This window comes from Gigantopelta aegis, chromosome 6, assembly GCF_016097555.1.
Source record: "Gigantopelta aegis isolate Gae_Host chromosome 6, Gae_host_genome, whole genome shotgun sequence".
NCBI lineage: Eukaryota > Metazoa > Mollusca > Gastropoda > Neomphalida > Peltospiridae > Gigantopelta > Gigantopelta aegis.
In genome coordinates, this window is record NC_054704.1 from 93,465,812 (window position 1) to 93,488,045 (window position 22,234).

At 33.6% G+C, this 22,234-nt stretch overlaps 2 protein-coding genes across 8 annotated transcripts in view; one reads left to right on the forward strand and one right to left on the reverse strand.

The window, feature by feature from the left end:
• The first annotated feature begins 855 nt into the window (after positions 1 to 855).
• Positions 856 to 11,319, forward strand: LOC121375384 (40S ribosomal protein S3a). The gene is made up of 7 exons (XM_041502806.1): positions 856 to 991; positions 2,049 to 2,152; positions 2,538 to 2,725; positions 7,686 to 7,811; positions 8,355 to 8,437; positions 10,331 to 10,440; positions 11,161 to 11,319. The coding sequence occupies exons 1-7, from the start codon at positions 930 to 932 to the stop codon at positions 11,280 to 11,282; spliced, it is 795 nt and encodes a 264-aa protein (XP_041358740.1). The 5' UTR covers positions 856 to 929; the 3' UTR covers positions 11,283 to 11,319.
• Positions 11,320 to 14,344: 3,025 nt separating this feature from the next.
• LOC121376070 (FTS and Hook-interacting protein-like) overlaps positions 14,345 to 22,234 on the reverse strand; it is a 34,539-nt gene continuing 26,649 nt past the window's right edge. For 6 of the 7 annotated variants that reach the window (XM_041503848.1, XM_041503851.1, XM_041503852.1 and 3 more), the window contains one exon: positions 14,345 to 19,484. Coding sequence is in view for 1 of the 7 variants with exons in the window: in XM_041503849.1 (XP_041359783.1) it covers positions 19,472 to 19,484 (13 nt within the window). In the remaining 6 variants the exon portion in view is untranslated. Of the gene's footprint in view, positions 19,485 to 21,838; positions 21,883 to 22,234 lie in introns of all 7 variants that reach the window. The other variant, XR_005958398.1, reaches the window with a different exon arrangement.

Below are 22,234 nucleotides of genomic sequence, written 5' to 3' on the forward strand. Positions count from 1 at the left end.
CTAACGAGCGAAAGCGAGTTTGATACGTTTTTAAACAACGAGTTGTCAGATAAATGGTATCTAACGGACATGAATGTATTATTTTATTTCTTACATATCCTCAAAAACCAGGTTTTAAACAAATTTTAACATCTTTTTGGACTAAAAGTTATTTACAGCCGTTGCACCTGTAGCTGACTTACGCGTCACAGACACATGAATGTCAGGTTATCAAAACGTCACAGTCTAATCGATTTCCATCATGTAGTTTTCATTGGATGCATGGCACTGGTGATCTGGTCGTCACCTAGGAGCAGCCAGTCGTATGACTTGAAATTGTACATATGTTAACAACCATGTGTAACCAAAAATAACGCATGGTGTTCTCACCAACGGGTGTATAAGTATTAATTTTATTTCTATCTCATATTCAAAATACAACTTAATGTTTCAGTTGAATAATATAAGTTGTAGAAGCATCACGAGGGGTATATTGATTTTTATGTACCCTCTGTGTGTTCTTTCACCCCGAGCCGAAGGCGAGGGGGTAAAAGAGCACACAGAGGGTACATAAAGAGCCATATACCCCGAGAGATGCTTCTACAACGAATTTATCTTGCCGACACGTTAAACCATATAGCCAAATAATCAAAATAACGCCAGACAATAATTGTTAACATTTTATTAACGGAGCGGTACCACGCGGACGCGAACGAAACCACTTGCCAGTGACGAAAAATAGTTCCATCGATAAACGAGTTTTTAACTTCAAATGTTTGTAATACGAAATTGTCTGAAACAGATATAATAACAGGCCATAAATTTTATTTCCTAATGTCAGCTGATGATCAAAATTTAAACTTTGATTGACAAATGGAAAATACATTTTACATTTCCCACAATCCATTCGCGCACACAAGTAACTTCCTTTTTTAATAAAATTGGCCATCATGGCGGTCGGAAAAAATAAACGACTGACGAAAGGTGGCAAGAAGGGTGCGAAGAAGAAGGTGTATGTACCCAAAACATCTTAATGTAGTAAATTTATGTTTATTTAATGATATTTTGCTTTAATCGGATTTCGATGTAACTACACAAAAACGGATTTTTGATGGATTGTTGTCGTGGTTTACGTTCCACGCGAATGTTATGGTTATGCACTTAGGTTATATAATGGCCGGTAAATGTTTGTTTTTTTTATAAAGAAAACTTTTAAATCTAAATGCTCAGTATTTCTGTCCTTTAGGGCGTATTGCTACTATACATGCTATGACTGAAAACTGCTAACTATTTTGGGGGTAGGGGGTATACAAGTAACTTGGGCTTGCAAACGTTAGATCATGAGAAAAGATCACATGATACAAATTGACAAATTAGTTATGCTATATACACAGGACATTAGTGTGCCAAATGTAAATTTGTCGCTTATCACATTTATTTTGGCATAAACATATGTTACTCTGTGGTAAAACATGGAAGGTGTAGCATTGATTGCCTGAAGTGGTTCTGCTGGTGTTTTAATAGAGTTTCCTATGCAAAGGGGTGTTTCGGGGCTTGAAACTCCAACCGCCTCCATCATTTTTCCTTCTTTCTTGATGTATTTCCAGGAGAAGCATGAGTTTTCCTATATGCTTCGATCACCACAGTTTAAATCATCCTCACATTTCCAGAGATGTCAACCATTACAAATTTGGCAGAATCATTCAGAATTTAAAGCATAGATTACATTATTATGATTGTCTTGTTCGAAATTCTGATTTTTTAAAAGAAAATCGTAATTTCGCATATAACTTGTGGATTCCTAATAGCGAAAATGACAAGCGTGGTGGTATAGAAAAAACCAGTCTAGCAACCAGTTTTCCAAACAGCCTATATGTTTGCCGATTGGTTACTGCCCAGAACTTGACTTTACCAAAATGTAGAAAAACCATCACTGACAATATTCCTATTTTGGGGTGTGGGATTCTTATTTTTGAAGGCCTGGATTCCTATGTCGCTCAAACTAGGTTTGGCATCTCTGCAGTTCCGAACATTAATTCAGAATGTGTATTGTACAATTTTATTTTCAGAGTGGACCCTTTTTCAAAGAAAGATTGGTATGACGTAAAGGCCCCTTCTATGTTTGCTGTGCGGCAAATAGGCAAGACTCTTGTTTCAAGGACCCAGGGCACACGTAAGTATATACATAATGCAGACTAAAAAGGCAGTTAGTTTCCATTCATTCTGACTGCTGCTGCCGATTGGTACTGGTAAATATGGGATATCTACTTACTAATGCTGCATTTCACAAGGATCTTTTTGCACTGTCGAGTTGACTACCATACACATGCTAAATATTTCATACAGATGAATTCATATATTCAATCACTATGAAATCCACCATTTTTTACACTTAAGATAGAAGTGGCAAGACATTTCAGCCCTGTTTATTTGTAGTGGTGGTGTCAAAAAAATTAAATTTAACCAAATTTACTGCTTCGCATTACAATTTAAATCAACTGGTCCACTTTAAGATCTTTTGTTTGTTATGTTTATTTGTATTTTTTTAAACATTTCAGGAATTGCATCTGATGGTTTAAAAGGACGAGTCTTTGAGGTGTCGTTGGCTGATCTTCAGAATGACGAAGTTACGTTCCGAAAGTTTAAGCTTATAGCTGAGGAAGTTCAAGGCAGGAATGTACTCACAAATTTTCATGGAATGGACCTCACTCGTGACAAATTGTGCTCCATGGTCAAGAAGTGGCAGGTAAGTACTTCGAACTGCAGATCTTTGTCCAGACATTTCAAGAAATTAATTTCATCTTGGTGAGTGCACATCATCAATTACTGCGTTGCATGACAGGTGAACTTCTAAAAGTAGTTGCACGATTACCTGACTTCGATGTGTCGGGGATTTATCCAGGCATTCTGTGGGTTTGAACATAGCTGCCTTTCCAAAAGAAAGTGGCACAGAAGATTCTTAATTTCTATGCTAAAAATTCCTAATATATGTAATTGTCTGTTCTAATAAATGTATTTAACAGGAGTTGTACATCATTTAATATCCCAAGTATGATTTACTGGTGCTACTTTCCCAATCTCATCGGGCAGGGAGCCCTTTCAAATCATGGATAAATCCCAAGAATGTGCACTACGTTTTTCATAACTAATAATTGCTACCATATAGCCTGTTTTGTAAATAGCTAGCCTGAATTAAGCATATACTCTAGTGGTGTCGTTAAACAGGTCAAACTTCAAATTGTTTGGGGTCAGGTTTTTTCCTTATCCATCATTAAGTTTTTAAACCAAAATATTTAACAAGTTTCACTGTGTGGTAAGTTGATCACAATGTACAAGTACGTTTTTGTGGTTCCCGACAAGTTTGCTGAACAGGCAGACGACATATCGGGGAAAGAATGGCAGAGCTCATTAGAGGGAAATGTTGAAAGACTAAATAACTTACGTAAAGGACTATAGATTATATGGGCTATGGACTGAAACATGGAATGAGTTAAGAAGTCATAATTTAGTTGCTGAACTGACCACTGACAGCATGGACTACACAGTTCAATTAATAGTTGTTCACTGTTTAATGCTGAAGCATTGGAATAAAATTTGTCATTCATTCATTAACCTTGAAGTATATTTTGTTATTGAAGAGATTATTTTGTATGTTACATTTACTGCAATTATAGGTCTTAAACTTTCTGAAATTTGGTATTAAAAAGTCTTTAAAAGATCTTAAATGTGTTGGTCTATAAGTGCAGGAACCCTGTTTTTGGATAAATTAGATGTGTGCCAGTGTTTCTGCTAGAAAGAAATGTTTGGGTATGGCACTATGAAATTGAATATTTACAATGTGTGCTGAATGAATAGTGGGTATGTGGGCCTCCCCTATTAAAAAATTGGTTATGTTTAGGGTTAAGGTTAAGAAAATCATACAGTGATGTTAAAGTGTCATTAATTTTGTCAAACGGTCGACTTAAAAAAAAAAATTGGGTATGGCACTATACCCATTTTACCTTCTGGCAGAAAGCTTGCATGCATTTTAAAGTAATAACTATTATCCTGTTCAATTATTTAGACCCAAAGTTTTTTGAAAATGTTACGTTTATTTTCTATTCGATAATTGATTTCTTCGCATTTACATGAAAACAAACCCAAACCCCGACAGATTTTATATACAAATCATCATATAAAATGCACTAAGTTGACTTAATTCCACTTTTTAAAAATCTCTGTGTCTTTTGAATGCATGTTATTTCTCCTATAAATAACTACGGTCATTTGCATATCAAAAGCATCATTCTATAGTGCATTTCAAACTAATGTTCGGTTCTATCGTCCTATCCGCACAAATCGTAGTATGACCTATATTTAAGAAAATATCTGTAAACATAAGCAGGCGCGGATTCGGGTGGGGAGTTCAAGTGACAAAACCTCAGTTTGAAAAAAATATGTGTATCAAATATAATTATATTGTGGAATACACAAGCGAGAGAGAGAGAGAGACATCATTTATGTAACGACACACTCAACATATTTTAATCTATGGTTATAGGGGGAGAGAGCGAAGAATATGGTATGCATGTGATTGGTGGAGGTGTGACCCTCTGCACAACCCCAACCCCACTTAAGGCTTCTTTTGTATATGGAGCGGGACGTAGCTCAGAGGTAAAGCGTTCGCTCATGGTAGGTCGACTGATCGATCCCACATGGTGGACCCATTGGGTTGTGTCTAGTTCCAGCCTGTGCATCACAACTGATGTATAAAGGCTGTGGTATGTGCTATTCTGTATGGGATGGTGCATATAAAACGTCCCTTATTGCTGATCAAAATTGCTTATCGGAAACAGTGGCCCATGTGGCGGTAGCGAGTTTCTTTCTCACTGTCATAATGCTCCTTAACCGTTTTGTCTGACGCCACATAAATGTATATCAAATGCGTTGAGTGTGTCGTTAAATAAACATTTCTCTCGTATGTATGTGTAGTCTATATGCATTTCTAGTCGATTAGTTAATAGGTTGTTTGATAGTGAATGATATGGAAATAAATTGTTTTTGGTGTTCATGCATACATTAAAGTAATACTCCTGATGGGTATGGAGAAATAACTTAATCAGTCGACAAACTCATTTCTTCATCACTATCTTCGTTAAGGGGGACTATCACAGGGGGTATTTTGTTTTCTAAAATCTTCTTCGGCCTTTATTACATGTTTAACTGCGTCAGAGAAGAGTAGGAGTTAATGCATGTGCAAGTTCTCTCTGAACCGTGGTCATTTTACCATCATTATGACGAGCTATGTGCCCTTTGACTTGACTCCAGATCAGTTCTATCGGATTGAGTTCAGAATGTCTTGGCGGCAGTTTTAGACACAAGTGCCCATGGCATTCAGCAATATCATCAGTAACAAATTGCTTTGCACATGTGTTACTTTTCACAAGTTCATAAAGAACTGGCTTGTCATGTTACTCTCAAAAGGTATATTTTTTGTTTCGTAGCCACGACTGAATTTCTTCCTTTTTAGCGTTTAGTGCAGGACATCGTGTAATCTCAGTTAATTTGTTGTGGTAGCTTGCGTTATCCATGACGATAACAGAAGGTTCTGGTAGAGAAGGCATACATTGTTCTTCAAACCAGTTGATGAAATTTTCATGATTCATCTCACCATGATAGTCTCCGTCTGTTTTTTTTTTAGCCTCGAAGATCAATTCACAGCCATCTATCAATCCATATTTATCACAGCCAGCATGACAAATAATATAAGTTGTAGAAGCATCACGAGGGGTATATGGCTTTTTATGTACCCTCTGTGTTCTTTTACCCCGAGCCGAAGGCGAGGGGGTAAAAGAGCACACAGAGGGTACATAAAAAGCCATATACCCCGAGAGATGCTTCTACAACGAATTTATCTTGCCGACATGTTAAACCATATAGCCAAATAATCAAAATAACGCCAGACAATAATTGTTAACAATTTATTAACGGAGCCGTACCACGCGGACGCGAACGAAACCGCTTGCCAGTGACGAAAAATAGTTCCATCGATAAACGAGTTTTTAATTTCAAATGTTTGTAATACGAAATTGTCTGAAACAGATATTAATAAAAAAATATATAATTTTTTTTTATCAGAAATGTATGTAGTAAAAAACCCAAAAACCAACTGTTGCTAATCGCGCATTAATACAATAACACCACGACCATAATTAGGTGGCCGAGTTCAACATTGCAGCTTTTAAAAGTATTGAAATAATGTATTTTATAGTAAAAATAAAATTAATTATGTATACTTGATCAATGTTATTTATAATCTAATTATTGCTTTAGCATTAACTGGGGTGGCTGGAAACTGTTGGAAATTACAGACGGGGTATAAGAGAATTTGGCTCCGCCCACAGGGGTATAAGGGATTTGTCCAACGGCAAACAACCAATGAGATTAAAGAATTTTACATGAAGGCGAGATAATAAGTCTTTTTCCCTTCCCAGTCACCGAACAGAGCTTAGGAACTCGATCAGCAGCGTCTGATTTCGGCAGGTGATTGGCGGTCTGTGGGATGAAAAAATGGTTGAACCCATACGAGTCCGAACAATAGCCCTTTTGTTTTTCGCATTACAAATGTAACACCCAAACCCCAAACCCCAGCCCCTAGCACCACCCTAAATACTATATATATATATATATATATATATATATATATAGACACACACACACACGTATGAGTTCCCAATTTAGAGGCAAATTAAATAACATTTTTATTATTATTTGATGTTGGTGCCCTTTGACATTTTATCTCTCTCTCTCTCCTGCCCCATTTCTCCCCCCCCCCCCCCCCCCCCCCCCCGGTCTTCTGGGTCCGGCCCTGCATTAAATTTGGAAAGCACAATCCTGCGGTGTGTGAGGTGATTTGTGTTTATTACTGTGCTACACCTCAGTTGTGTTAGGTTAGGTATGGTATGCAAATATATAATTGATATAATAAAATACATAATACATTAGCTAAATTTATTAAATATAATACACCTACAAGAAAGGGTTACATGTTCTGTTTGTTTACATCTATGTTTAACGGAAAGATTAGACCATGCTGTTACACACTGCAAAACAACAATAACCTTGATTTAGTGAAACAAGCTATAATGGCCTTCACGTAGACTCAGATCCAAATATTTTGATATGCAAATGACCTTAGGTATTTATAGGAGAAATAACATGCATTCAAAAGACAGAGATTTTTAAAAAGTGGAATTAAGTCAACTTCGTGCATTTTATATGATGATTTGTATATAAAACCTGTCATGGTTTGGGTTTGTTTTCATGTAAATGCAAAGAAAACAAATATCGAATAGGAAATAAACATAACATTTGCAAAAAAACTTTGGGTCTAAATAATTGAACAGGATAATAGTTTGTCATAAAATTATGAAGTAATCCCGTCATTGGTGTCATGTAGGGGGTGCGTGTGCATTTTATTTCCTTTATTATTTAGTTGATTTCTGTATGTTCTGAGTAAATTCAATCACCGTTTAACTGCTGATACGAACATTAATCCTTTCCTTTCACTATGTTTGAGATAAAACTGTCGACTAATGTTGACCATAACATTTAACTGGATGATTATTTATTTTCATTTTTTTTTTTTATTATTGCTTTTTTTATGACTTGCTAATTTACCTGCCTGTTCCTGTGACATGACATTGGGGACATTGTTCTGTTTGTAGACATTGATTCAAGCCCATGTTGATGTGAAGACCACAGATGGTTATCTGCTGCGAATGTTCTGCATCGGGTTCACGAAGAAGAGAAACAACCAAGTGAAGAAGACGTGCTATGCCCAACACATGCAGGTTCTCTTGATTGATATGTTATATATATTTTGTTACTCAGTGGTAATAAAAGCTTAGTTCATTACTTCCAAATTAAAATATAAAAAGCATATATTATTTCCCATTGATAAGATTTTGTGCAGAACAAAGTATGGTTCTCAACTTTCTTGACATGTGTTAGCTGCTTGGTAACCACAATGACCAATCTCCAGTTACCTCCATGCCTGGAAACTAGAATTAGTGGCGCATATATATTTATTTATTTATTTATATATGGTTTAGTTGCTGTGTTAGTTTTTGATTGGGGTTTTTTTCCCTTGATTTCTTCTTTTTTGTCTATAAATAGCTGTAGGTTATAAGAATTCATTATACATTCAATGTCTATTTTGCATAGGTGAATAATTGTCAAGAATTCCAGAATTCAGTGCAATCTGAAACCTGTTCCTTTCTTTGTTCTTTGATGAAACCTCCCTCAATTTCAAGACACTGCAATGTTTTCTGAAATTTTTCATCTCTGGTGTTTGTTTCTATATATTTTAAGAATGATACTTTCCTGCATTCCAGATCAAGATGATCCGTAAGAAGATGATCGAGATTATCACACGCGAGGTGTCCTCAAATGACATGAAGGATGTTGTTAACAAGCTGTAAGTTGGCTCACTTGTCAGTTTTCTTCAGTACATGCTAACTATTTTTGTCTCGGTGGCGAAATCAAATAACAAGATAGTTATTTTTCCATGACAGCGACGTCAACTCCTGCTTGTAGCTCAGTGGTACAACGCTCACCTGATGTGTGATGATCTAGCATCAATTCCTGTCGGTGAGCTCATTGGGCTATTTTTCGTTCAAGCCAGTGCTCCACAGCTGGTGTAACAAAGGTCGTAGTATGTACTGTTCTGTCTGTGGAATGGTGCATATAAAAGATACCTTTCTGCTGATTGAAAAGAGTAGCCCATGAAGTGGTCCTTATCCATATGTCAGACGCCATATAACCATAAATAAAATATGTTGAGTGTGTCATTACATAAAACATTACCTTCCTTAGTGCTTTTAACTCGGTTCTAGACCAGTGAGACTTTGATAATAGTTGCTTCTATGAGTGTTCATCGCAGCTTAGTGGTAAAGTACTCAGTTGATCAAGGATTGGTCCCCATCCGTGGACTAATTGGGTTATTTGTCATTCTAGCTAGTGCACCTGGTATATCAAAGGCCTTGATATGTGCTCTCCTGTCTGGGATAGTGCATATAAAAGGTGTCCTTGCTACAAATGGGAAAATGTCAGAATTACCACATTTTGACATCCAGTAGCTGATGATTAATAAATCAGTGTGCTCTGGTGGTGGTGGTGGTTTATTTGCAAATTTTTTTTTTTTTCTTTTACTAGATTAATTATAAATGTTTCATAACAATTTATTTTTATTTAGCAAATCAGTGTATGATAGGCGGGACATTTAAGCGGAAGTCATTTCTGACTAATTTTTTTAATGTTAACTGTGCAAGTTTAATGAAAACTTATAATCCAATTCAGTTACTTTCTGTAAGATATGACTAGCGCGGGCCTGTTCAGGTAGAAGTCGGCAAAGTGATCCCATTAGTTTACTCACCATTCCAGTCAGTATAACACGGCCATTAAGTGATGGGGAATGGCAGAGTAACTCCATTCCTGAAAAATAATGGAAATTATTGATTTCGGTTGTTTGTCAAGAATGGGAAGTTAGAAGAATATTCCTCTACTTAAAATACACCAATAAATAATTGTATGTCTGTAAGTTTGTTTTATGGTAATGTGCACAGACGTTTCGTGTGCAGGTGATTGACAGATTTTCAGTGAAGCCGTGCAGGTTTATTTTAATTACAGCGTAAAAAGCCATGCTCTGAATTGAAGGTTAGGGTGGGCTTAAACAAAACAAAAAAGCATAACTATTGAACTTCAAAAAAATTACAGAAAGTGTTGTTTTCCAATAATACATCAATAATTACATGAGATTAATTTTCCAGATAAAACTACAATTCACCAATTGTTATTAAAATTTGCGGGTGGTGAAACTATCCCTGTATGGAGACAGTGAACCATATTAACCACTGTTCATTGTGACCAGTGATTTCATTAGCCTTAGTGGTACAGCAATCTATGCCCATTGGATCTATTTCTCATTCCAATCAGTGCTCCACAGCTGGTGTACTATCCTGTCTGGGATGGTGCATATAAAAGAACCCTTGCTGTTAATCGAAAAGAGTAGGCCGTGAAGTGGCGACAGCAGGATTCCTCTCAATATGTGTGTGGTCCATAAGCATATGTCCGACACCATATATGACTAAATTTGTAGAGTGTTGTCAAATAAAAATGGTCAAAATTTAATTTTCACACTGGAAGAAAGTTCACAGAAAAACGAGGAGAAAAGAGAAAACAAATTGAAGATGATATTGAGAGCACACAGTAAATATTCAGTTCCATAGTGCCTTACCCCCCAAAAAAAACATTTTCTGGCAGAAGACCTGAGAGTATGTACTTAAATTTTATTTAAACTTTATTTTTGCAGTATTCCAGACAGTATTGGAAAAGACATTGAAAAGGCATGTCAAGGCATCTACCCACTGCATGATGTTTACATCAGGAAGGTCAAAGTGCTGAAGAAGCCAAAGTTTGATGGTAAGATATCTATATCTCGTATGTCATTTTCTAGTCTTTGTAATGGCCTGTACAAAAAACTATTTGAGAACACCAGTTTACATCATAACACATGACTTGAACTTGATACTTTACCTATGGCAGTTTTGAAATAAGCTAGTTTAGGGCAATTTTTAAACCCAATATGTTTTGCAACAAATAAAGACAAAATTAAAAACCAAAAATATTATCACTTTAGCCATTGGCAGTAATTTTATCCAGAGACAAAACGTGCTATCAATAAAAATTCTGACCTGTAGCAATTGCTGTCGTTAATTTCAACCCTGATATATTAGTATTATTGTATTTGAAATCCTAAAAAAAATAATCTTTAAATTGTAATGGAAAGTCTGGTAATTTGGTTCATTCTGTAGTGTGTATATCCTATATTAATCAGATCTACTAAGATATACCTTGCCATTTCATAATAAAATCCTACTTTTGTTATTTCTGTATACACGTCCATCGCTGGGAGTAGTGTTTTCGGTTCAGCACTTTTTTCTTCTTTTTTGTGTACATAATTTTTACATTTGATAATGGTGACATTGTATATACTTTTTGGGTGTGGCTGTATACTGAGCCATGTTTGTGTTGGCTATTTTATGTAGATATCTTTACATAAATGGATAGAGCTAATTTACTGTCTAAAGCATATTTAGCAATCATTTATATATATTTTTTTTTTTATAATGATCCTTTCAGTTGGGAAGCTGATGGAACTTCATGGAGAGGGTGGAGGAACTACCAAGACGGTTGTTTCAGAAACAGGAGAAGTTGTATCGCGGCCTGAGGGTTACGAGCCACCTGTTATGAAATCTGTCTGAAACTGTGTATGCTAAAATAAAGACTGATCTACAGTGATTCGTTTCCAGTATTCTTGTTGTATATTGGATGGGCATTGTGAGCCATTCTAAATAGTGATTTTGGTTCATTATTAGCAATTAATTTTTATTATGAAAATTATATGGTGATTGGCATGGTATGACACTATTGCCATGAAATGACGTAGTGTGTTTCCATCTGTCTTCATGTCAGAATTATAAAAAAAAATTGACATCCAGTAATAAGTTAATGTGCTCTAGTGCAAACTTGCTTTACACAACCTGTTTTTCTTCATCTTTTTAAAATGTGTGATTAATCTTCAGCTAAAGTGAAGGGTTATGGGGGATTACTTGCTCTATTATCTGGGACATGGGGGGCATTATATTATTGACCGTTTATTTATAAAAAGTTTGGACTACAACTGTTGTCATCTTCCATAACACCAGTAACTGTCTATTCAGACTGTACCAAGGCCCTCGATGACTGGAGCTCTAGTAAAATATGCATGAAATCACAAATCTTGACTTTACAGTGGCAAGGAATCTTAGTGTTTTTCCTAGCTTGTTTTAGCATGGTGCAGCACCATGCCTCGATAGTCTAGCACCATCTTGCCTTAATCAGCACCATGCTGCCCTGAGATTGAACAAGCCTTTTTCAGTAATTAATTCTAAAACTGCCTTTATAAAACACCAAAAAAGGTATTATTAATTAATAAAATATGTCTTTTATATCTTTTGCCATTCATTAATTAATGCAAGCACAAATTACATTAATGTTTATTTCAATTAATTTTTGTGTATTTTGAATGAAAAACAAGTGCCCCAAAAGTGTTTCGTCTATCCGCCTTGCCTAATTTCTAGGGAAATCACTAAATCTAGTTAGAATGTCAAATAGAACTTCCTTTATTAAAGTTGTACTGAATGAATGCATGTTTTAATGACACCCCAGCACGAAAAATATATCGTCTATTGGGTGTCAAACTATGGTAAAGGCAAAATATAGTGATGGTCTACATCAATATAAAAATGCAACAGGAGTACAAGTACAGTTTAAAGAACTGGAAAAGGCCATGGATTGGGATTATTTCGCTGTGATAAATAATTGAATGCAACAGAATATGTAGTTTTTGTTGTGAGAATGTGTATTTTTCAAAATTATATACATACGTTTTATAAACAAATATGTAATGGTTGGAAGTGCGTGATGTGGTAAATACGAAGTCAAAATTTACCACAGATAATCGATAATCGCTAATCGCACTCATGAGGATGTATTGATATAACTGAAAATGTATCGCAGACCAAACTAATGTTCGATTGATTGCTAATACAGTTGAGAATAAATCCAAATGGGGGCATGTGTTGATGAGGAAGTGACATTAAAGAATTACAACTGGTTTAGTGCTCCCAATTTGTATGGGTAGGGAGGGTGCAGGCCAAATTGGACGTTTTATAGTCCTGCCGCCGTCTGGATACGTGCATTACTAACATCAGAGATAATGCATTTGTTTTACCAATCTGATTTATCATGGCATGCATATCCTAATATTAGTTTTTGTTTGATGGTATGGAGAAAATATATGCACTTATTTTATTAGCTTGTAGGCCTAAGGGCCAAATGGATATCGAACTATCCAGCAAATAGCCTGTAACCTAAAAAAAAAAGTAATGGACTAATTATCTACCGATAGGGTTTAGTACAATGAGCATATTTTCTTGAGTTAATCTCTTTCTTTTTTTCGTCTCCCATAACAATTTAGAATAATCACAAACCCATATGCTTAAAACAACTATGATGATAAAGAGAAGACGACAGCACATTTTCCCAGTCCCAACCACCTAACGACGACTGGTATATTAAAGGCTTTCCTATATGTTGGAAAGTGCACATAACAGATCCTTAGCAGGTAATGGAAACATGTTATGTGTTTCCTTAAGACTACGAGTAAAACATTACTAAATGTTTGACATCCAATAGTTCCACCAGCCTCGTGGGGTGTAATTCATAAAGTCCTATCATAGTAGTGCGGTCTCAACATTCATTCCATCAGCATCCATATATTTTTGTGATGTTTATTAAAAAAAATAATCATCACGACCCAAAAAACAAAAAACCCTGAATAATTCCACACATTTACACACACACACAAATATTTGTTGCCATGTTACATGTGGAATTTTCAAAAGTAAGAGTAAGATGATACAGGTGAGTGATTACTCAACATAACCTAAAACAAAATACGTGTTGGTATATTAATGACGTACCCATGGATCTGTGATGTGTGGGTATTGTGTTCTTTTGCAATTCTGTTAAAAATCTAATAACATAATATCCAAAAAACAAAGACTGACAGTGTGAAGTGTAAAGTAATTCTGGAACAGCAAAATATTTCTGGTTGTCAAAACTCGACTGACTCGACTAGCCTACTTTGTGGTTTCCTCGACCCTTTACACTTGTTTTAAGCGCCTACGTCAAGCCGCCACCAAAAAGAGTATCAAATGTTGCCTTTTAAGACGGGTGGTTGCCCTTTACAGGTCGGTTCCAGCAAAGATATGTTTTGGAGTAAATTATTGTAAGTGAACATTTTTGTTTTCGTACGACATTGTGAAAAATTAGTAAATCATCGTGAAAAAGTTGTACACAAAATTTCAGTTCAATATCTCAAGGAATTGTGGAAAAAAATATATCAGAAAAACTATATGTGAGACATGGATGGACAGAAGGACAAAGAAGAAAATTATAGTTCCCTTCAATTGGACGGGTAGGGGACTAAAATTAATATAGACTAGCAGGTTTTTTGCCCATGCAAAAGTAGTTTTATGCAGCAAGAGCAATTGCTCTCATCAAACTTCAAGGACTGCTAAACCTAGATCCATCTGAAGCTGGTCTATCGATCACCGTTTACTGTACGGTACTAAAGAAGATCCATCTGAAGCTGGTCTATCGATCACCTTGTTTACTGTACAACCTGATACCCAGATATGGCAAATGTGCTTTGATCAAGAGTGTCTTAACTCCACATGCTATTTTGATGTGAAGGTTCAATAATAAAAACAACAAACTGTAAACATCGTAATTTATTAATTTGTACTGATCTTCCATAAAATAAAGCAATTACAATTGAGCACTAATTTGTTTGAATTACAAATAGAACGTTTTGCTATAATAAAGTGTTGTAAACACAAAATTAGTTGATCAATGTCTGCCAACAATTTATGTTCACATTCAAAAATATGTAAAATAAATTGTTAAAAATTTGAAGCTAAGTAAATTATTAAATCAGTTCAAGTAAAAACACAAATTCTATAGTTGATAATACAATACAATAATAAAAATTCTATTCATACTATATTATAATTAGCTATTGTTTCCTTGATAATAAACTGGATTGTAGCTAGGATATGTCATCTTTCCCAACCAGTGAACTTGATTTGTCTAAATGAAGATTTTAGAAGGAAGGAATGTTTTGCTCAATTTGTATATGGTTAAGGAGGAAACTGGATGCCTCCAGTCCACTCTTTTCAATTAGCAGAAAGGGGTCTTATATGCACCATCCCTCGGAGAGGATAGTACATACCACGACCTTTGTTACACTGGTTGTGGAACACTGGCTGGAACAAGAAATGGAAGAGTCAAAAGTTACAATAACAATACTCTGCTTCCTATAGAATTAAGTACAAACATCAAGCCTAAGTTCAAGTGACTTAATTTCATGTGTTCATTTTCTAATCACCAGTAAATATTGCCTTCAGGATAGACAACTGTATCTGCTGCAACCGTAACATAATTTCAATTAAGTACATAAAGTTTTAAAGTTTCCCAATTACTTTTATTTTAGCTCTCAAAAAAAAAAAACCATGCAATCCAACAGATATATGGAAAGATAGATATCTGAACTGTTGCCCTAAAAAGATGGTTGGGAAATCCTTTTTTTTTTCTTTCTTTCTTTTTTCTGAATAATCTCCAATAACAATATAAAGAGACATTAAGCATTATTTGCATTTTTTAAATTCCCACAATCCATCAAACCATAAAATAACGTGCCCCAGTCACTATATAATTTCTCATGTATATCTTAAAATAAAAATGTATTAGAAAAAACAATTCTATTATGTTCATTGTGAAAGCTACAATAAAATGGCATTTATGACTAAGATTAAATTAGTGTAACGAGTATCCAAACAGGAAACACTATCGTAAGTGTCCAGCTTTATTAATTACGAATAACTATGAAACCGAATAAAATTGTAAATATGAATATATGATATGAAAGACTACAGTACACATCTGTACCTCATATATTTTAAATGCATAGTTCCGTGTACAAAAAGATCTAGATAATTTACACACTAACTGCTGATTTACAGAGAAATGAGTAATATTTACCATATCTTATTATGTGTCATGGTATATCAAACATATATATATATATATATTATTTACAATTTTAACTGATGAACACAAAATACCCTTCAATTTCAGTACATGTATTATATATTAAACAATTTCTCAAAATCATGAATACCGTATTATGTTTACCCACGAATTACATATGGATACATAGCTATGAATCTGTACTGTTTTCAAGCACTGGGATAAGAATCTTAAGTAACTAATACTAACCTATGCCATGTTAGTGAAACTGCAAATAACAATCTAGCTAATAAAGCTTCTATAATCTGAGAAGTGAACCATAGAAAAGATATTGCCAATAGTTGGTTTTGGGGTTGGGGTTTTTGTTTATGTTTTTTAAAATAATCCATTCCATTATTTCAGTCTAGGTAATAATGAAAGCCATTTATTTAACTCGTTGCACATATTTCCATCACAGAAAGCTTTTTATTCATTATCAGGCATGTCAACCAGGAAGAGAGGGGATGTTCTGACCATCATTGGGACATTTTTCTTTAAATTCTGTTCTTAGATTTGAAAAAAAATGAAATCAATTATATTTGCTAGTTTATTACCAAAACAATTCCTTTAAAAAAAAAATTAAAATCAGTTTTATTTGTTAAAAATAATTTTTGACACTCATGATTACTTCAATTGTTTATATTTTCTGCTGCTTCACTGATTTATATCAGTGTAAAATGACACCATTTTGTTTCACTTTAATAATCAATTATTTCAACTTCTTGTACACCGTTCTCTAATAGCATAGGCATTTATTAACCAGATTATATTTTGTGCCTGGATTGTTGCTTTTGTACATGTATATACAGGTACATTATTTAAAATATAGTAATAAAATGTCATTCAAGTGATTTTAATATTGAAAAATTTATGTATAAATACACAATTTTTTTTTTTTAAATTAAACAAAGTTACAACAATCCACAAATCAATATCTATGTTGGGATAATTGCAAAGCTAAAAGCATAACTTTAAAATAAAATAATACTCAAGGGACTGTCCTGTGTTTGTTGAGATTGTAACATTTCCAACTAACATATCCTTTTTAACAACTGAAACTACGAATAACATGTTTTCTTTACTCATAATATAAATGTCTGTGGATACAAGGTGTTTCTGGTCATCCTAATAAATGTAGTAGTGCAGACTGAATTTTATTTTCCAACTAGATGTAACTCAAGCTAAGCATGGGAAAGTTTAGATTGGGTATGGTGTCCCGACACTGTGCTTCCCTTTCAAAATACGACCTCATTGTTGATAGGCCGTCTACATTAGCTGTGGCTATACACGTATATGCAATTTACTATAACTTATTTATTTCTGAGCCAGTTATTTTCTAAATCGCACGCAAAAATAGTATTTTTTGGTGATTTCCAAAACACTTTTACTTTTCTTCTTACAACAAAATTGAAATTATTTACAAAAAAATACATTTTTGTAGCAGGGAAGGACACACTACAGAGGTATTCTGAACAATTTTTAAAATTTAATATGTAATTAATCATTAAAAAAACCCTGTCGGGAACATTTCAACAATGGTGGCAAACTCAGGACAGTTTCTTTAATATTTTATTGAATTTATTGACACAAATTAATTATTTATATAATGGGTAATGATGATAGGATTAAAAATCTGATTAAAGTACAAAGAAATCCTTTGTATTTCAATACCTTAATATATCTTAAATAGGCCAATTAATGAATTATTAAACATTTTCAAATCTTTCTAAAATTAATCAAGCAATATATCATTCAAAACTAAATTTAAAAAAAAGTGATACAAATATTATACTTTAAATGAAAGGAATGTTTAACAACACTCCAGTACATTTTTATTGTATACATTGTATGATTAAAATTAAAAATTTTTTTATAATAATAATAAATAAAGGAAATAAATACACATTTAAAAAAATACAATATAGGTTCTAAATACTCTTCATTTGCCATTTTCAATCTGTCCGGTGCTTTAAACCAATGACCTTATTCAGGATTTATAAAGGACCCATAAAATTAGCAGTTTGGCCAGATAATCTATATCCAGATTCCAATTTCATTAAGCCTATTTTCAAATTATATCTTTGGCAATTAATAATGAAATATATTTGCTATATTCCATTTCAATAAACTTAAACCCTGCGTTAGACAATTATACTGTACCCTGATTTGCCAATCCTACTGATATGTTCTGTAAAAAAAAATGTATTCTGTGGTAATGCATCGAGTCACATTTTTCTGAAACATTAAATCGTAGTTTCTAATAAATTTTTAATTGGGTAGCGGCTGTTTGTAATTACAGATTTTAAAAACAAAATGTCCCTCGCTGACATACGGTTATGATATATTAGTAATTGTATTAAAAAACTAAAAATCAGCTATACCACTATTTAATGTACCTTTAAAATATTCAGTTTGTAGATTAAAAAGTTTCTCTAAAATCATATTTGGTCAGATGTTGCAAGAAGGAGTCTTTTTTTTTGTTGTCTTTTTCTAAGCAGCTACATCCCACTACAATGATTGAACCAATCATAACTATTTCAAATAAAATGTCTGACATACATATGAGTATTCAGAAGCCACATAAATATATAATTATACTATGTACATATTTATAAATCATTTTTAAAATATCAAATCAATGGTCAAAATGGCAAGCCTGATATTTTCTCTGGATAATAAATAATTTTTAAAGCTCGAGTCCACAGTTAAAAGTAGATTAACATCAAGGACAAATAAACAACTTAAAAATTAGATAAATAATAGAAATTAAGTGGTATTTAACATTATACCCATAAATAATTTGCCATCAACTGATGTTGTATGTAAACTTCTGCTGTCCTTTACAGAACATTTGTACAGAATAACAAGTTACTCTGATTTTATATCTTATTTACTGAATGAGCACATTTCAATTTATTTTCATGTTTATATCCAATTAAGGTTCAAGCACTCTGTCCTGGGCAAACACCTCAACTATGTGGGCCGTCTTTCCAGGACAGTGGGTTAGTTGTTAGTGAGAGAGACGCTCTGGGTGGGAGCCAGTACCAGGCTGCAAACACAGTACCTACCAGCCTTGTTTCCAATGGCTTAACGATGACACACCACCGAGGCCAGTGCACAATACTTCAAGTATATAGAAAACAAATAAATCATCTCTCTTTTTAAGATACGGCAATCTGTCATTAGTGTTTCACATATTAATAATTGTATGGGTATATATTAAATAATGTTAAAATAATATTTTAAAATATTTAAATATATGTATGTACAATAAAAGATTAATAGTTGCGAATTTTTACAAAGTGGGAATGAAAACCAACATAGTTGTGGTGCTGAATACCGTTAGCCAGTAACATAGATGATAAAATGCGGCCATGATCAGTATGCTTTAACTCTTTTGCTGTGTATTTATTTTAACAGCATATATCACTAATTATCAGTCAATAATGAATGTTTTAACATTTCACATAATATAAAATTGATGACCCTGTTTAATGTTGACGAAGGTGTTTCTTGCATTATTCAGTTTAAGAACTTTTATATATGACGGTAATGTCAATGTATGTGGACTCAAGCTTTAAGGAAAATGATATAATATATTTGTAAAACTATAAACAGACTAAAACATAAACTGAGATCAAAGAAAATTAGACTTAATGGGTTAAAACAATCAGCATTAAAATTTCTTTAAACAAAAAATTCAAATCTCAATCTCAAGTCTGTGATCATAAGTACATCTGACATGATGATGTGTTACGGTTTCGTAATTTTCTCATTTTCAAGCCAAGGCCCTGAAAAAAACAAAAAAGCATAATATTTTAATTAACATTTCTGGAAACATGTACATAAAATTTATTTGCTCGTCTTACTTGCTAATAGAGACTGAACATTAAAATTATTAAAATATCACAATGGGCTAGGTGTTTAAATGAAAACAAGAATTCTATAGAATTAAATGTTTCGGCTATCATAAACCAATTCAGTGAATAAAGAAATAATTTGTGATAAAAAATGCATGATTAATCTAGTTACTTAACACAGAAAAGAAAAGAAAAAGAAAAAGGAGATTTAAAAAAACAAAACATTTTTAAAATTTTAATTTATTTTCTTAAAATATGCATTGAGATGAATATATGCACATATATAGATGCAACTATAAACACGTTTTATTGATCTAGGACATACTTTGTGAGAAATTGAGTTAGCACAGGAAAAGTAATACAGCGAAAACAAAACATATACTGATGACATGACTAGAATTCAGCAAGCTTAATTTTCGATTGTACGATACATCTAAATTATGAATAGGCCTGTTAGTAAGAACAAAGAAAATGCATTCAAATTATATTCATTATTTAATGTAATATATTAAACAGAATGATGAATTATTCTAATGACAATAAAAGCAATATAATTATAGTAAAATAATAAAGATTTGTGTTAATAAAAGACATGCTTTTTTTTCAAAATGTATGAGTTGACCTATAAGCTAAGTTGCAGAAAAAAACACACAAAAACCATGCTATTGAAAATTCATCACCTACCACGATGCAGTTAGCTTTGAAAACAATATGTACATATATACAGGTTTGCTTTAAATAAAATAATAAATAACAAATATGTCATATTTATACTTCAGAAACGGGCAAACTAAATCACAGCACACTGTACTTCTGTTTAAAGACACAGTGTTCTTCTGTATGTAGTAAGGTTTTCAAAATAAACTGTTTACTGTGACCAGCTGGTAGTGAAGAAAGTAAGTAGCACATTTTTTTTTTTTTTTTGGTTTGTTTAACGACACCACTAGAGCACATTGATTGATTAATCATCTGCTACTGGATGTCAAACATATGGTAATTTTGACATATAGTTATCAGAGGAAACCCACTAATTTTTTTCTAATGCAGAAAGGGATCTTTTATATGCACTTTCCCACAGACAGAATAGCACATACCACGGCCTTTGATATACCAGTCGTGGTGCAATGGGCCCCACCAATGGGGATTGATCTCAAACTGACAGCACATCAAGCTGTCCTGCCCCCCCCCCCCCCCCCCATTTTTAACTAAGAGAGGGATTTATCCAGGGGTTTTCACCAGGGTCCCATGTCTGATAGGACTGGAAAAATTAGAAAGAGTAAACCATACTTGAGATATTTTTCAGGCCAGTGATTGATGCAGTACCACTGTTAGGTTGGGTTTTTTCGGGGTTTTTTTAACACCACTGTTAATTAATTTGTTAGAACAGACATAATTAAATATATATATTGGAAATTTTCAGTGCCACTTTCTTTTTGGACCCACAGAACATTTTGATAAATCCAAATCAGCATAAAATTATGAGACGGAATCACCAAATATCTATATTAAATCATGTTTATGATTCTGGCAGAATACTAGAAAAAAAATCCACAAATTCAATGCCTTGTTCGTTACACTTGCTGTAGATATGGAACATAATATTTGAGCATGTATCAATTACTAACAAGTCAAATGATTTTAACTTCAAATAAAGATATACAGGTAGGTATCCATTAAGTTTTTTATGCCTTTTTCTAACTTTACCACATCGAATTCACGTTCAACAACAGGGGACACCATTTTTTCAAAAGGCAAACTGTTTGCCAACTTGTTACACAGGGAATCATTGATCCGTAACCGTAGGCCAATCACAATACGGGACAGTCAAGAAGTTCAGATTTTAATATTCAACTATTTTCGATATATCCCAGTTCCACTCATTAAAAATTACAAGCAGAAAATAAAAATCGGTAACGGAATATTTAAATTGCAGATTTCCATTTTATAACGTAAAATAATCATGTCTGTTGTAAAAAACCCACCTAAAATTATCATTTTACATTAATTAAAAATGCTAACAAATGTTTTGTGAAAAATAGAATTTAACAAAATGGGAAATGGAATCTGCCAAAATCTAAAATGGAAATTCATCCCCTTTAAATATGGGATGATCCAAAATATAAACCTAAAAATTAAAGTGAAATATGTTTAGTATGTCTTTTTGTTATTAAAACAGCAACTTATAACGAGCTGAAAAATTAGTAAGCATCAGCAGATTTAATTGCCTGAAAGTGAAAGATTTAAAGTAGTTGCAAGCTTATGTAAAGCAGATTTGAGAAACTCACCCAAAAGGGGAGAAAAGCCCAACCACGTGATTTGTCACAGCTTCCTGCAGCAACAGTATCAAAACAGATTGTAACCTAGGAAATGTACTGACAGACGTTGGGTCAGTGGCTATTGTTAGTGGCTACTGATAAAGAAGTCAGTGTAGTGGCTATAAACCACCATATTGAGTGAAAATACTGACTGGAACAAACAACCAGGACCTACTAGCTCTTAACGCAGTGGGTTAAAGTTTGTTTTCTTTAACACCACCACTAGTGCACATTATTTATTAATCATCGGCTACTGGATGTCAAACATTTGGTAATTTTCGCATACAGTCTTAGAAAGAAAACCTGCTACATTTTTCCATTAGTAGCAAGGGATCTTTTATATGCACCATCCCACAGACAGGATAG